This window comes from Plectropomus leopardus, chromosome 13 (assembly GCF_026936395.1).
Source record: "Plectropomus leopardus strain MGB_pleo_1.0 chromosome 13, ASM2693639v1, whole genome shotgun sequence".
NCBI classification, from domain to species: domain Eukaryota; kingdom Metazoa; phylum Chordata; class Actinopteri; order Perciformes; family Serranidae; genus Plectropomus; species Plectropomus leopardus.
In genome coordinates this window covers 25955063-25970531 of record NC_142188.1, presented here as the reverse complement: position 1 = coordinate 25970531, position 15469 = coordinate 25955063, and the positions used below count along the sequence as shown (strand labels likewise).

At 39.7% G+C, this 15469-nt stretch overlaps 1 protein-coding gene across 1 annotated transcript in view; it reads right to left on the bottom strand.

The window, feature by feature from the left end:
- The window catches only part of cdh23 (cadherin-related 23), a 247502-nt gene that overhangs the window by 98159 nt on the left and 133874 nt on the right, over positions 1–15469 (bottom strand). The window contains exons 14-20 of the mRNA XM_088086382.1: positions 12051–12115; positions 10856–11093; positions 8379–8484; positions 8038–8165; positions 1825–1897; positions 758–874; positions 330–442 (exon numbers count right to left, since the gene is read on the bottom strand). Of these exons, the coding sequence (XP_087942508.1) occupies positions 330–442; positions 758–874; positions 1825–1897; positions 8038–8165; positions 8379–8484; positions 10856–11093; positions 12051–12115 (840 nt within the window). The remainder of the gene's footprint in view (positions 1–329; positions 443–757; positions 875–1824; positions 1898–8037; positions 8166–8378; positions 8485–10855; positions 11094–12050; positions 12116–15469) is intronic.

Sequence of the window (15469 nt, the reverse complement as noted above, 5' to 3'; positions counted from 1 at the left end):
GATTATCTGTAGTTCAAGCAACATCCCAGGGCCAGCTCAATATGCATAACACATTTCGAGCAGGAAGAGACGTTGATTAGATTGAGAGAAGTTTACCACAGTTCGATTACACATACTACCAACATTGTTCTGATACAACGCTGGTTTGAAAAGCAGCAAATTATCTCTTTAAGTCAAGAAAGAAGCTATTTATGATATCTCGTAGTACAAGATACACGTACAAGAGAATATAATTTTAGCACAAATGATTATTATGATTAACAGTGAAGAGGAAACTGGTTTGTTCTGTGAGCTGTAGATCAGAAAGACGATGGTTGTGTTGCATTTACCGTGGCGATACCAGTCTTCTGCTGAGGGCCCACCCCTCCATCCACAGCTCTGACTATCAGGATGTACTCTGACTTCAGCTCTCGGTCCAGCAGGGCTGTGGTGGTGATCTCTCCTTGTGTGTGTGAAATCAGATCGAAAATATTTAAAAAATGCAACTTGTCATTACAAACAGCTTTGATTGCAGAATTCAGTTGAAAGTGAATAAAACTCAAATACTAAAAAGCCAAGCCACAATGTGAATAAAAGTTAGCTAAAGAGTTTAAGGAGAAAACAGAAAATGGTATAACAGGTCTTAATAAGCACTGATGCGTAACAGTATCTCAAAAAATGAAATCTGAAATGGAAAATGGAATCTGATCTCAAACGTCAGTTTCAGTTACACGTACACTTTTAGAAAATACACACATGTATATGCGGGCACACACACCTGAGCGCGAGTTGAGACGGAACTGAGAGGAGCCCTCCAGGGAGTAGATGAGTGAGGCTTGGCCAAACTCCCGCGAGGCGTCCAAATCAGTGGCATTCACAAGCAGCACAGTCGCCCCTGTGGAGGAGAGGGAGGGATGAAGGGAGTCAGACAGAAAGTTACAACTCATGGAGTGAGAGAGAGAAAGAAAAAAAGTGAACTCAGAGTCATGGGGAAAATATATGGAGTCTAGTAAAGAGGAAAGACAGAGAGAGAGAGAGAAGCTGCAAAGATAGACTGAAATGGCATTCAGAGAGCTAATTTCTTCACCGCCCCCATTCACAGCTCAACTGATGGCATGGCAGTGAGTGGGTTTATGGATTAGTGGATTATCAGCTTGTTTGGCATAGCCCATACTTGGCACAGGCCTGATCAATACCCAGGCAGACAGGGGGGATGAGAGGCTAGCCAGCGCCGCAGGGCTAGCCCTGAGCTCAGCCTTGCAGCCCAAGCCTTGGGCCCCCAGCTCAGGGCCAAGCACTTTAGCCATAGTCCTCTAAACCTCAGCCTTGGCCCAAGCCGCTCAGCTATGTGCTCCTTTAAAGCGGATCCGAGACACAGAAAGTGGCCGGCGTCTGCTGGAGCTCCGAAGGAGAAAGGGGCGGTCAAACATCTCATTTCACTCTAGCGACTGGAAACTAATCTATTGTCCGGGATAAAAGAGTCCTCTGAATGCATGCATGAGAATGAATACAGCAGCCAGTGATTTTGCCTTGAATAGTCAATATCCTGCGTTCTCACTGAGCATTTAAAAACATTATGCAAAAATCATAACAAATAAGATACTAGAGGAAGAGGCCAGAGGAAGCATATAAAATACAACATAAAAAAAAGCATACCCCCAAGAAAACAGAGCTATTTGTTGAATATGGTAATAGCACAGCAATTCAAGTAATAGGCGACTGTGTGTGTGTTTCACATGGTGTTTGAGCTGTTTAAGCTGGAGTGTTTAAGTGCTGTGTTGGTTGTGTACCAGGAAATGCATTCTAGCAACAAAACTGTAACCCCAAATGTATAAAATGACTCACCGGCAATAATGTTCTCTGGGATTTTGACGATGTAGGACGGCTTGCTGAACTCCGGTGGGTTGTCATTCTCATCCTGGAGGAGGAATAAACAGCCCAAATCAGTGTGCTAAACAATGACAAAATGCACATGTGCTTAAAAACAGATGCACACATTAGCACCGAGATTAACATATTTGAGAATTCAGACATTGAGAAGCAAAAAAATGTTTTCAATAGTAAAACTGTAATACTGTTAAGGGTGTATGTTTTGTTTAAAAAAATTCACTGGGATATATAAAACGGAGGGTGTGGGGGTCCTCCAGGAGAAAATTTTGAGCATCAAACACTTAAATTCCTGAATTCCAACCAATTTGGACAGTTATTTCCAAAACCAATTTGTACCTTTCTGCATCAAGTATTAGGAATGGCGGGAAAATTTATACAGCATAGTATTGCAATATTTTTACATGGCAACATCTTATCGATACACAGATGCCAAGTATAGATTTTTTATTTTATAAATTATTAATATTACAGATACAAATTTCGGTAGCCTACTAGAATAACAAAATGAGTTGCAATTTCAGTCCGCTAGACACAATTTGCTTTAGTAAATATGACTGAAATTTGATAAACAGACTGACAACTATCTTATTACTTTATTACCTTTCGTGGCACAATTTGCAGTGAAAGGGGGTAATAAATCACAATGAATTGCAACACGTGTTATCGCAATACTACAATAAAATTGTGTCGTGGGGCCTCTGGTGATTGCCACCCTATAAATTAATGGTGTAAATGTTTATTTTTGTCAAAACAAAAGTCCTCTCCACTTACATGTTTTTATTGGAGAAGACAGGATCTTCTTGGAAATGTAGAGAAATTAAACAATATAAAAAAAAAGTCTACATTATAGATATTCTATATAATGAGGGGGTAGTGTCCCTTGCATCCCCTCTGAAATCTTCTAGTATCTTTTAGATGATGGTGACTCAGCTGATAAAGCTGAAATCTCCATGGACCATTCCGATTTCTGGCCTCAAGTTGTGTTTTTAGATGTGTTGGCTTCTGTTCATGTCATCTAATCAGGTGTTATTTTATGCCTGATATTATATAACGTATAAAAAGCACAAAGCTAAACCAACTATGCTAACCAGGCAGTGAATTATCACATTTATTACTTTAGAACTACAGTAGTTAATAAAAACTGGACATTGACAAGAGGAGGAATAATGCAAAGGCTGAGGTAGATATTAAAAAGAAGACACATTGGCAATATTAAGCGAGAAAATCGTTCCAAACATGGTTATTAATGGCATTACCAAAAAACAAAGGGTAATCAGGACCTTTAATTTGACAGGAATAAATGACTATAACATGGATCAGCATCCGCTGTCACACAGACTTCCTCAGAGCATTTATATTTCTTACAACCTCCCACTCATTGAATTAGACTCCATTTCACACCAACACATCCAGTTGTGTGGCTATTCGCAGAGAGGCTCCCCACTGTGTGAGCTGCTGAGAAATGTTAACACTTTAACAACAGTCACTGGCACCATTATCTATCTGGGCCCTGTGTTACACTGGTGTAAAGCATTGTGTGTGCGCGATGCTGCCAGCTACTGATAAACCCCTGTGGTGTGAGTCACGACACTGTGGAGGACAGCGAGAGAGACACACAAGGAATACAGAAGCGTGCACAGTGCTCCCTGTTGGTTTTTGCATTCCGGCGCAGATTCCTTCATTCTTTTCCACAATATTTCTCCCTCTTGTAGGATGTGTATAAGTACGAGTACAGTCCTTGCATAGAATATTCAAGAATATTCCAGCTGGATTCATCCATTCTACTCTGTCACTTCTTCTTTTATGACTAAAAGTTACTTGTATAATGGATGTCTGTCAGGGGAAATGAGCGTAAGAGCCAGTAGAGAGACTGTTTATGAGTTCTGGTGGCTCATTATATTTTTACTGCTGTATTTATAGTATCTTAGCAAAGATAAACATTCATTTTTACTATTTAAAAAGACAGAAAAATGCAGACGGAAAAAAAGTTAAAACACAAAGTAGTCAGCAGGACACTATGTACACCACATTTATATTAAAAAATGGTTCTGATGAATTCCATCAGGATCTTCTTGGAAATGGAAAGAAATTAAACAATATAAAAAAAGTCTATATTATAGATTCTAACATTATTGTTGTTTTCATCTACTGTGGGCAAGACTTCTTCTAATGCCTTAAAATGAGAGCCATAAGTCTGATAAGTAAGGCTGACAGAGTAGGCAAAATCACTTAACAAGATAGACAGTAGACAGCACAGGAAAAAACACCCAAACGGAATGGCAGGGCGATAAAACAAAACACATGCTGCCATGGGGATGTTGCATTGTTTACAAAGAATAAAATAATATGTTAAAGAAAATAATTTTGTATTGTATTATTATTGTATTATTTTATGTAATTCCTCCAGAAATAGAAGTAATTGTCCAGATCACTGGTGTTTTCTCCTTGTCTGAGGGAGCTTTGTAACATCCGGCTGTAAATTCATTTCTGTCTAGAGGTGGGCAGAAAGTTAAAATATATTAACTTTGTATGGCCGTTATAGTTGCTGGTACTCTCTTAATTTTACCACCCTGCTCTAGTACACTAAAATGATGTCAAGTTTGCCGTCTACCTCTGCCTGACTCCATGTGAATGCAGCATATAATAGGTAACTGCATACAGTTTGTGTCAAAACATGTATCATGTTTTCAAGTTGGGCTTGACAATATGGAAATAATGAAATACTACAATATTTTAACCAAATACCTCGATATCCATATTGCGACAATATTGTAGGGTTGACTATTGGAGCTTTCACAACATATTTACGGGATGAGACTTTTGATGAATAATTATCAGTAATGTGTTAATGACTAAGTAGGTAAAGGCATTTAACAGAACAACAAGAAAAGTTCAGAAAATTACACCACTTCACCATAGGGCAACACTTCAGAAATTATTATATCCAAAATCTAAGATGATATTTAGTCTGATATCATGATAGACATATCGTTATATTGCCTAACCCTAAACATAATTTTCAACTTCTAATTGGATGCAAACTATAACAAGAACATATCTACAGTCAACAAACATGTTATATATAACTATAGCTATGAATCTCGTGTCAGATGTTGGATCAAATAAGAATTGAAAAGCTGTGAATATAAACAAAATATCTCTGCTCAGTCATGTTGAACAAGCAGACATGATCTCCTCACAGCGAAGTCATCCGACAAAAGCAACACAGTCAGAGCCGAGTTTAGAAAGCTGCAGCAAGCAGAGACACCCTCCGTACATGTCTGTGATCAGACATGGATCACAGAGTGTTTGCTATGCCTGAGATAGTGTAGAAAACACGGAAAAGCATTCAAATGAAACCATGTAACAGAAGACTGCCAGAGCATGACATCATGCCATGGTCTACACCAGAAAAGACAGATGGCACACAGCATTTACAAAGGAAAAAGTCCAGCTGAATGCACACAGGAAACACGCAACAGAAACAGCTGCAATATCTTGTAGAATTACGACTAGAACCATGTGCAGAGTATCTTTATTTTCAGTGCTTTAATATATTAAAATATCTCTGATCCGCTGCGTGTATGAGTAGACGGCTGTGACTTTCTCCAGTGCCTTAAAATAAGACATTTAGTGATAAGGCTGACAAAAGCAAGTGAACTGGAAGCTCAGATAGCTGCACAGACTGTGATAAAACTGCAAACAAAGCTGTAGTCACATTAATTCAGACAGAGAGGAAATACTGAAATCCAATATGTAAGTGAAGATGAAGACATAAGAAAAGTAACCACCATGAGCCAGCGGACACCTGTCGCACACTGGATCAACATTTAGATAAATACAAGACAGCTAAGTCATCATTCAGTACACACGGCACCATAACTTCCTCTCGGACCCACACATTTTTCAGAGTCATATCTGAGGGGAACTTTAATGAAAAGATTCCTGTAAAAGTTTGGAGATGGTGCCGCCTTTGAACATGGGGAGACTGTGAGGAATTTGTCACAGGGTGTGTCTGCCGCAGTGCCAAGAGAGTCATTAAATACTTTCTGAGAAAAAAAACAACAAAAAACAAGCTGGAAGACATATTAAAAGAGCGTGAATTAGAAAGATTCTCAGCTAAGAGGAAAAGAGCCACCAATAAACAAGCTTCTTTTTTTAAAAAAAACTATTTAGGTACCTTTCTGGAACCAAAAAACAACCAAACTGTCACACAAGAAGAGATGGCACAAAGGATTTTAGCAGAAGGGCAGTGATAAAACAGAAAACTCATTACAGTAGCCTTGCTTTCAGCTTATTTACTCTGTTTAGACTTATCTGTGCACATACATGTAAAAACCACACTCAATATGGCCTACACTATCACAATATTCTACAAACGGTGGTCTCCAAAGTTCAAAGGGAACTAGGCAGAGAAAAAGCTTTTAAAGGGACAGTTCACCACAAATAAAAAACATATTTTCCATATTACTTGTAGTGCTATTTATCAACATTGTTTTGGTGCGAGTTGGAGATATCACTTGTAGAGATGACTTCCTTCTCTCCAATTTAATGGAACTAGATGGCATTCAGTTTGTGGTGCTCAAAGCGCCAAAAAAACCCCCCAAAAAAAACCAAAAATGTTATAACAGCAACAGCAATGTCTCTTCCAGAAATCATTACCAGATTACTCAAGATAGTCCACAGACTTTGTTGTGAGCAGTTAAATGTAGGAACTATTTTCTCTCTACAGAACTAAACCCACCATCTGTATCCACACACTGAGGAAAGTGTGTATCTACTCATGGATGAGAGGCTAGTGCTCATAATATTGCAAGATGTAAACCTTAATGGCATCCTCCTCGGCTGAGCTGCAATGTAAGTGACATCAGTGGTGAGCTAGCGGAAGATGCGTGCTCCCTTCTGTACGGTGATTTTGCTGGAGGCTGTGGTTTCATTATCCCATGCTGAATGATGATGATAAATGAGAAATGTATGCATGCTCTGCTTGCTTTCGGATTTGGTCAGACTGGCTTGACCTTAGTGACCTCTGTGAAAGAACTGGAGTGACACCAGATTGGTGACTGACATTCGACTCTGAAACAGGTTTTGTTTTTGAGAACATTAAACCATCACTCTTGGTTGTCAGTAACTTTAAACATTAAATAACAGCTGTTAGTGCATCAATATAAGCAAAGGCAACACAAGAATGGTCGAGACTGTGCAATCAATATGAACATCCTGATTTTTTCAGTTATAACAGGACTTATGAGTAGATGCTTTATGTATATATTTATCTAAATGGTAAGACATGTCAGTAGGGATGTTGACATCTTTGGTGTGAAAATGTATAAGTATTCCAGAGTTGTATTTTATGTCTTTAAACTGCAACACACCAGATGTTATTATTTTTAATGAGAACAAAAGACAAATAAACAAATACTTTTGACGAACAGTTTCTACTTTAAAACACACCAGCTTACAGAAAATGCTCCATTACAGCTTCAAAATGACTGCAGACTGCCGATGTTTACATTTGGGTGATGTCAGTAGGTCAGTGGAAAGTATACTGCAGATGATAAAGAGATGTCTATGAAAACAGGATTAATGTGCTTGCGAGATAATCCCTCTGTGTCTGTTGCTAACAGTCCCCTTTTGAAAAAGACACTGTTACCTGCATATTTTAAGTACACTTTGTGTTATATCAAAGGGCAGGAGTCAGGATGAATTAGAGTTTTTTTTAACAGTGGTGGAGCAAGGTGTTGTAAATAATTGGGACTCAGCTCAAACCTTAGGGGCTCCAGGGCAATGCTCCCCCTCATTTATGGCTGCTAGATGCACTAGTTCTCAAGCCATTTTAGATAATATTATGATAAAAATCTGTACATCATTTAGGAATAAAAGTTGCCAAGAAAAAAAAAACTCCCGTAGAATCTACATCATATTTTGTATCTAATTATTCTCAACAACTGTCTGATGTTACTATTCTTATGTTGCAGTGTTTTTTTCTGTTATATTTAGGTTGAAATTGAAGGTATTTCAAAGACCCAAAATATTCTGGGGATTTGAGAAAACATTCAGGGCTAACCCCCTCGCTCCGACTCTGTTGTTCAATGATACAAGTTCTACTGTGTGTGTATGTAGGTGTGTGAGAGAGAGAGAGGATATGTTTTGCAGGGTTGTACTTACAATCACCTCCACCGTGACGGGGACGGTGCTGTTGAGTGCTGGGTTTCCCCCATCTTTAGCCATCACTGTCAAGTACACCATCCCTTTGGGAACCTGCTCATAGTCCAGAGGCCTGGTCACACTGATCACTGATGGGGGGAGAGAGGGAGAGACCCAGACAGGTGTGATTTTGTGTTGTGTGTTTTTTTGTGGGACCTGCAGCCACATCATAGTTCAGTTAAGTTGTGGGTCAAATGCATAAACAGGAACTTAAATGTAAGTTTAACCGGTCTAAAAATCCTAAATATCCCTGCCCAGATGTGTATTAGAGATCGTTGCTTCATGCTGCTAAAGGTGCGTACCTGCGTAGCCCTCCACCATGATGATGCTGAAGTAATCGCGGAAAGCCGAGGCTGAAATAATGGTGTATGTCAGGAAGTTGTTGGGAGGAGAGTCCTCGTCTGTAGCCTGTGCATGGGCAGAGAGAAGAAGTTTTCAGAGAGACATGAAGACAGAGTGTAACAGGACAGATGCTGTGGAAGACAGTACTAATACTTATATGTGTATGTTTTCACAGCACGGGTGCGTGCGAATCTGTGCAGCCAGGAAGCTGTCAGTCAGTGATGGCATGTTGTTGAACAGATTAAAGCTGATTTTGGCTATTAGTGGTGCAGGCGTCAATACTGGATGAACACCAACCGAGCCAAGACAAGCCAAGCAGGCAGAGGACAGATGAAACTATACTTTGCAGGGCTAATCCACAACAACATCAACAACAATGATGACACCCCCTCATTATTCTCGAGTTGGCAGGAACTTAAACATGAATCCTCTGGCTGTAAGAAGAGTCTACCGGGCCTCTGTAGCATCATTAAAGGCTGGACAGGTTGTCAAAAACACTCACTTATATCTCGCCATAACACACATATCTCTACTCTTTGATTTAATGCCAAAGTGTTGAGTAAGCAATACCTTTCTTCCCCCACAACTTCCTAACTGTGGCTTTTCTCCTCAAGACTGTCTCTCTATATCAAATTTCAACAGATAGCTTTATATTTGACGGTCGTTTACCACTCAAAGGTAAGAGGAGTTCGGGGCATCAAATCAAATAGACAAGTGGCAAAGGAAAAAAAAAGAATAAGAAGTGTAGAGAAAATGAAAAAAAAAAACAGATTTAGCTGTTAGAAAGCATAAGCTCTGTAGTAGGAGGCTTTGTTTGGAAAAAGAATGAAGCAAACAGCCTCTCTTTGCTTTGTCTTTTAACGCATCCTCTCCTATCTATTTCAGTCTTTTTCCTCTTGCCTCCTACTCTCCCTGTTTTCCAGAGTTTATGTGTGTGTGTTTGTGTGTAGTGGGCTTCAGGGGCAAATCGCTGACACACAGAATTGTGCGACTGGCTTCCCTGTTCCTCTCGGGCGGCGTATTAATATCAGCAGCGTTTAAGGTTAGCTCAGACTAATCAAACACAGCGAGCCAAGCGTTGAGCCCAGTCATCAGCTCGACTCCCACAACGTAGAGGCAAGTCGCCAAAGTGAACTGTGGCAGGGTACGCCACTGCTGCACCCACTGCCACAAGGGATGTAATAGTCTTTCTCTCCAGGGGGCAATCAAAGGAAACGCTGAGCCATTAGTTACCATTGTGCCTGTGTACCTCTGCCTTTTGTGTGGCAGTGACTGATGGCCAACACACCAGGCTGACCTGTTCTTCTTGGATACAGTGCACACAAACACAGAGCTGCATGATCACAGTAACAAAGAGGAAACAAGGAAGAAAGAGGAGGGCAGCAAAACAAAAGGCTTGTGAGTCTGATTACTAGTGGTATTTGTGAAAAGAGATCCTCCGTTGTAGGTGTAGCTTTTATGTGAATGTAGTGTACATGTGCATGTGTACATAGTATATAGTGGCAGGTATCTTTGTGTGAGTGCACAGATGGCTGTACGTATGTGCATGTGTGCATCTTTTGAATGAACCACAATCCAAGCCACAATCTTGTTTTTACAATTTACAAAAGTGTTATCGTTAAGTAATTTTACCTTTAAATAAATGATAAATAACCATTTGGTCTTAATACCAGGGCTGTGCCTAATAACTAATTTCCGTCATGTTTAAAGGGAAGTTTCAGGAAGGAAAAAAAAACTCTCAGAAAACGGTCAAAATTGAGCATAATTAAACCTGTAAGGGTAAACATTGCCCGAAAAAACTATTTTGTATAATATAAAAGCCATTTGAAATTTTTAATGATATTTTTCATTAGCCAAATCTGCTTTTTAAAATGCCGCTAAAATTTGGATCACTTTGAATATTTTCCCTAAAAAACATAACAACTCACTAAATAAAATAAATAAAAATAACACATGAAAACAATATTATTTCACAAAATAAATCTTAATGTGATGTGAACTATTATTATATTATTATATATTACTATTATTATTATTACTACATTTATATTGGGTGAATGCAATTACAGAAAAAAATTATTGTTTTAATAATAAGTATTTAATTAATATTAACTAATAATAACTTTATAGTTTTGACTAACTAACTAATAACAGACTAGTGTTTTTGGTGCTGACTAGTGAGGGTAACAGTGTTTTATGGACTAGTCGACTAATAGCCCACATCGTTATAAAATATGCATTTAGTTTCTATCAGTATGACAATTAGTCTTAGCAGCACTACTATTTTGAGAGTTGGTTCAGCATTTTAATATTTAAAATCAGCAAAGCTCACAGGTGTATGTTTGTAAGGTATTCTATAGCAGCTTTCAACAGGCAGGTTTTATGGACTTGTAAAATTCCACATACACAGTATGTGCATGTGCTGAACATGTCTCACCCTGACTCGTGCCACTGGCTGGACGGCTTGTTCATTCTCTCTCAGTGAGCCCACGTACGCCTCTTTCTGGAAGAGCGGCACATTGTCGTTGACATCCAATACATTGACACGGATCCTCCCTGTTGTCTCCTCCCCGCCGCCGTCCCTTGCCAGCACGGTCAGCGTGAAGCGCCGCATCAACTCGTAATCCAGACTGGCCCGCAGAATGACCCAGCCTGATTCATCATCCAGTGAAAACCTACAAGGGACAAACAAATAGGAAATTAGAGGCAGGTGAATAAGTAAATGTTTGAGCATGGTTATTATGACAAAATCTTTTCTCTCATTATAACAACATACTTCAATGTTATGTTATTGCCATCATACCATACTAAATTGTTAGATTTTGCAAGATTTATTTCCCATCCTGAACAACATAAGTTGATGTGTTTGTATACTTTAACAATATATTAAAGTTTCATGTAATTAAAGAAAAAAAAGGCATTGTACGGAAGTGTAGTGTGGAGGAGAGATTTGTTCCACTGTTTAGTTTTTTTTACTTTCTTCTATCTGCTAATGAGAAGTGCTGAATAGTTAATGGTCTCTTAGAGGTTTGGTAACGGGCACATTACTGTACATTATATGATGACTACTCAGAATTGTGTCATCCTTGTTAACTGAAGATAAAAACAGTTGCACTTGCTGATTTGTTAATATTATATGAAAAAGCTCCTGTTTAAAATACAAAAAGTTTGTATGATGTTATAATAACAAAAGCATATTGTTCAAGTATGTTGTATATTGTTAGAGTGAGAAAGATGTTGCTTGGACGAGAAAATGTTCTCATGCTAGATGTTTTTTTCATAACTTTGCTACACTAATGACAAAATAAACAAAACAAAACGACACAAAAATAACCACAAAAAAAGGGGAGGAAGCCACAATTATTGTGTTCCTTTGATAGTGAAGACAATGAATGAATGGATTATGTGTGTGTGTTTTTCTCTGTGTGTGATTCTGTAAATTTGCAGTCTGAAGAGAGCAGGCATAAAGGAAAGCGCCAGGCATCATTGTAGCTCAGCTGTCTCTGGCGAGGCTGGGAGGCAGAAACAGTGCAGTACAATCGTTCACAAGTGGCCAAATAAATGAAAAATTAATGTCATTGTTTGTGTGGACTTTTTGAGTACTTGAGAGTGTGTGTGTAGCTGTGTCTTACTGGTCTGGCTCATCACTGAAGTAGTAACGCACAATCCCAAATGTGCCTGCATCTCCGTCTGTAGCCTGGACAGAAAAGACAAGAAAAAAGAGTTTACTTTTATAATCCAGTTAACTCGTAAAGTTTTACGGCACATTCAGCTTCTGTCGTCTATACGTTTTATTTCACGTCAGGATTTTTTAAATTTTATTTTTCATGCACCTTATAAATTGTAAAAGCACTTTCAGGATTGATTTGCAAATGTACTTTAATTTGGCAAAAACAACTTTCTTAACTCTTAAATAAGTTTTATGTTACGGATAAATTACGTATGGCTGCCTTCAAATGCTATTGTGAAGACTGAAGGTAGGAAGCTCAAGGTGTACTGTTAGCTACCACAGGCACAATGTGCCTTCATTTAAATTGTGATTTTGATACAGCCAGACTATGACGTGTTCATTACAGCAGAGCAATGGATGTTTTCTTCATCTCATGTTAATGTAACTGTTAGATCATTCCTCAGCATACTTTCGTGCCTGTGTGTGTGCGTCCTTGTGTGAGGTGAACCACAGTGTCTTTAATAACATGCTACAGCCAAAGAGCTTTATGAAATCCTCACTCTAACAGCTGTCTATGACTGTATGACTTTATGATAAAACATTCAAGCCATGTTTCACTCAGAGGTGTTGATTGGATTTAATCTGATGGCAGAACAGATACATTTTCCTCATCCACATGAACCACTTCAGCCTGAAAAAGCACAAACAACTGCTGTCATATGTTTTGCAGATACAAATGGTGTCAAAGGAATGCAACATAAAGAGCAACACTTTCAGGAATCTTGTACTTTATGAAATGCCAATCTGTCTTTGTAAACACATGCATGCGCATGTGTGCACATGCACTGACACGTACACACGGGGTGTTGTGTCGGCGCTGATGGATCGTGGCTGGAGAGGCTGTTGTAATAGAGTTTCACTTCAGTGGCTCTGCAGTCAGTTGAAGGGCCAAACTCGAACGTGTCTGCAGCCTGCTCTGTCAAGCACGATGCTGGTCACTGTGATTCACTGAAGCCCTGATACCGACCTTATTATGTACGTCTCTGAGGATGTGTGCGTGTGTGCGTGTGTGTGTGTGTGTGTGAGTGTGTATATGAATGTTTGCATGTAGCTGCAACTTATACATACATTTGTTTGAAAATGTGTGTGATATAATATATGTTAATTGACATGCATCCGATGTATATACAGCAGACAGAATGTGTCTCAGGTAATACTTAAGTCTTTTTTGGAACGTGGATGTATGTGTGCACATTTGAATGTGTTAGTAAATATCTGTGTGTTTTAAATTGGATGCATTTATGATTATGTGTGCGTGCGCCTGTGTCTGTGTGTGTGTGCCCATCTACGATGCCTCTCACAGATGGAACAACGGCTGCAGCTATCAATGTGGGGTTTTTTTGCCTTCTAAAAATTACACCATGCTGTTTAGCTCGAGCCCATAATTTCACAGAGCTTCCACTACAACGTCCTGGATGGTGAATCGATGGCTCTTTTTAATGTTCGAATGGTGCTCCCATTGTTGTCAAGTGCACCGGAGCACATCTTGCTGAATGAGTAGAAAGTGGGACGCTAAATACATGTGAGGTGTTTGGGACTCCAGTCAGGTTCTTATATTAACCTTTTGAGTTTTCATCTGTCATGTCTCGATGACCTCATCATTTAATGCCACTCAACTGCTTCTCTCCCTCTCTTTTTGCATTCCACCCATTCCTCCCTCCACCCTCCTCCTTTATCTTTTTCTTTCTGTCTTTACCTCTCCTTCCTCCCTGCATTCCGAGCTCCGCCTCCATCTCCCCTCTCTACATATCTCCCTTAGCACACTCTTCCCCCTCGATGCCTCCCTCCCTCCTTTGCTCCCAGGTGAGTGACAGGCCCATAAGTGCTCCAATGATAGCGGTGGGGGTGTTAGCGTGACAGCTATCGAGGCGGTGACAGGAGCCGGGCTCAGCCTGGGAGCTAATACTGCTTCTGCGGCCGAGTCCCTCTCGCCATGACGACAGACAGCGAGAAGAGAGAGACAGACTGAGTGAGAGAAATAAAGAGAGAGAGAGACGATAGACAGCCCCCCCCCCATCATTCACCGACTCGCGCCCTATCTCCCACCAAACAATCACCATAACAGTACAGCCCGGTCACTTTGCCAACTGCTTGCCAAAGACTTTTAACTTTAGACGCAAAAGGCCCGCAGCAGATGGATGGTCGAGATTGGTTTGTGCGGGGATTTGCAGGAACTTAACACCATGGGCCTCAATCCTTGACACAAGGGTATTATGCATTTGCTCCTCATTGCCATGGTAGCTTAAACTCTTCTTTGGTTGGGGAATTGGAGGTGATGGAGAAGGTGGTGAGGTGGGGTGCACAAGGAGAGTGTGAGTGTACGATTTAATGAGGGAAAAAATGACATGGAAATAAAGCTGGGCAATGTGCCTAACTAATGTGTTTAATAACCTCACTGACAATTACAAGCATTTAAAAGTACCATGATGGTTCACTGGGATAAATAGTTTTCATGCCAGATATGTAATGCTAATGGATTCATAAAACTCTCTCTCTTTTAAGGGATCCTCAAAAAAAAAAAAAAGTAAAATTACCATCTCGCAGTTGCGTGCCTTCACAAACCAGTCAAGTTGCAGTTTGCATCAATGTTTTATAGAACATGGATGCTTCACACGCATTCCCACCCTGGCAGCACAGAAGACCTATACAATCTGCACAGTGTCAAGGTGGGCACCAAGATTAGTGTCACCAATTCAGTATTCGACCAAATGTCTTCTCCGTCTGTTCTGAGATATGACACTGTTTAACTGCAGAACATTATGATGTCACAGTAAAGCTGACCTTTGACCTTTTCAAAATAAAACATCATCCCTACATCATTTTATCTTATTAGATATTTGAGTGAAATTTTGTTGCAATAACTGCAAGAATTAGTAGTGGTAAGAAACATATTTTGTGAGGTCACAGTGACCTTGACGTTTGGCCTTTTTCCACCATATTCCAATTCGCCTCATTCATAAATGCAAGAGGATGTTTGTGCCAAATCTAAAGCGTTTTCCTCCAAGCATTCTGGAAATATTGCATTCAAGAGAATGCATTGACGTAAGGTCACAGTGACCTTGACCTTTGACTACCAAATCCTTATCCTTGATTTAAAGAGGATATTTGTGCCAAAACTTAAGACATTCCCACAAGGTGCTCTTAGCATATTGCATTCAGGAGAATAAGATTGACACAAGGTCACAGTAACTTCTGTCCACTAAAATCTAGTCACTTCATATTTGAGTCCAAATGGACGCTTGTGTCAAATTTGAAGAAATTCCCTCAATTCTCTTGAATTCACAAGAATGAGATGGGCACGCAGACAACCTGAAAAAAATA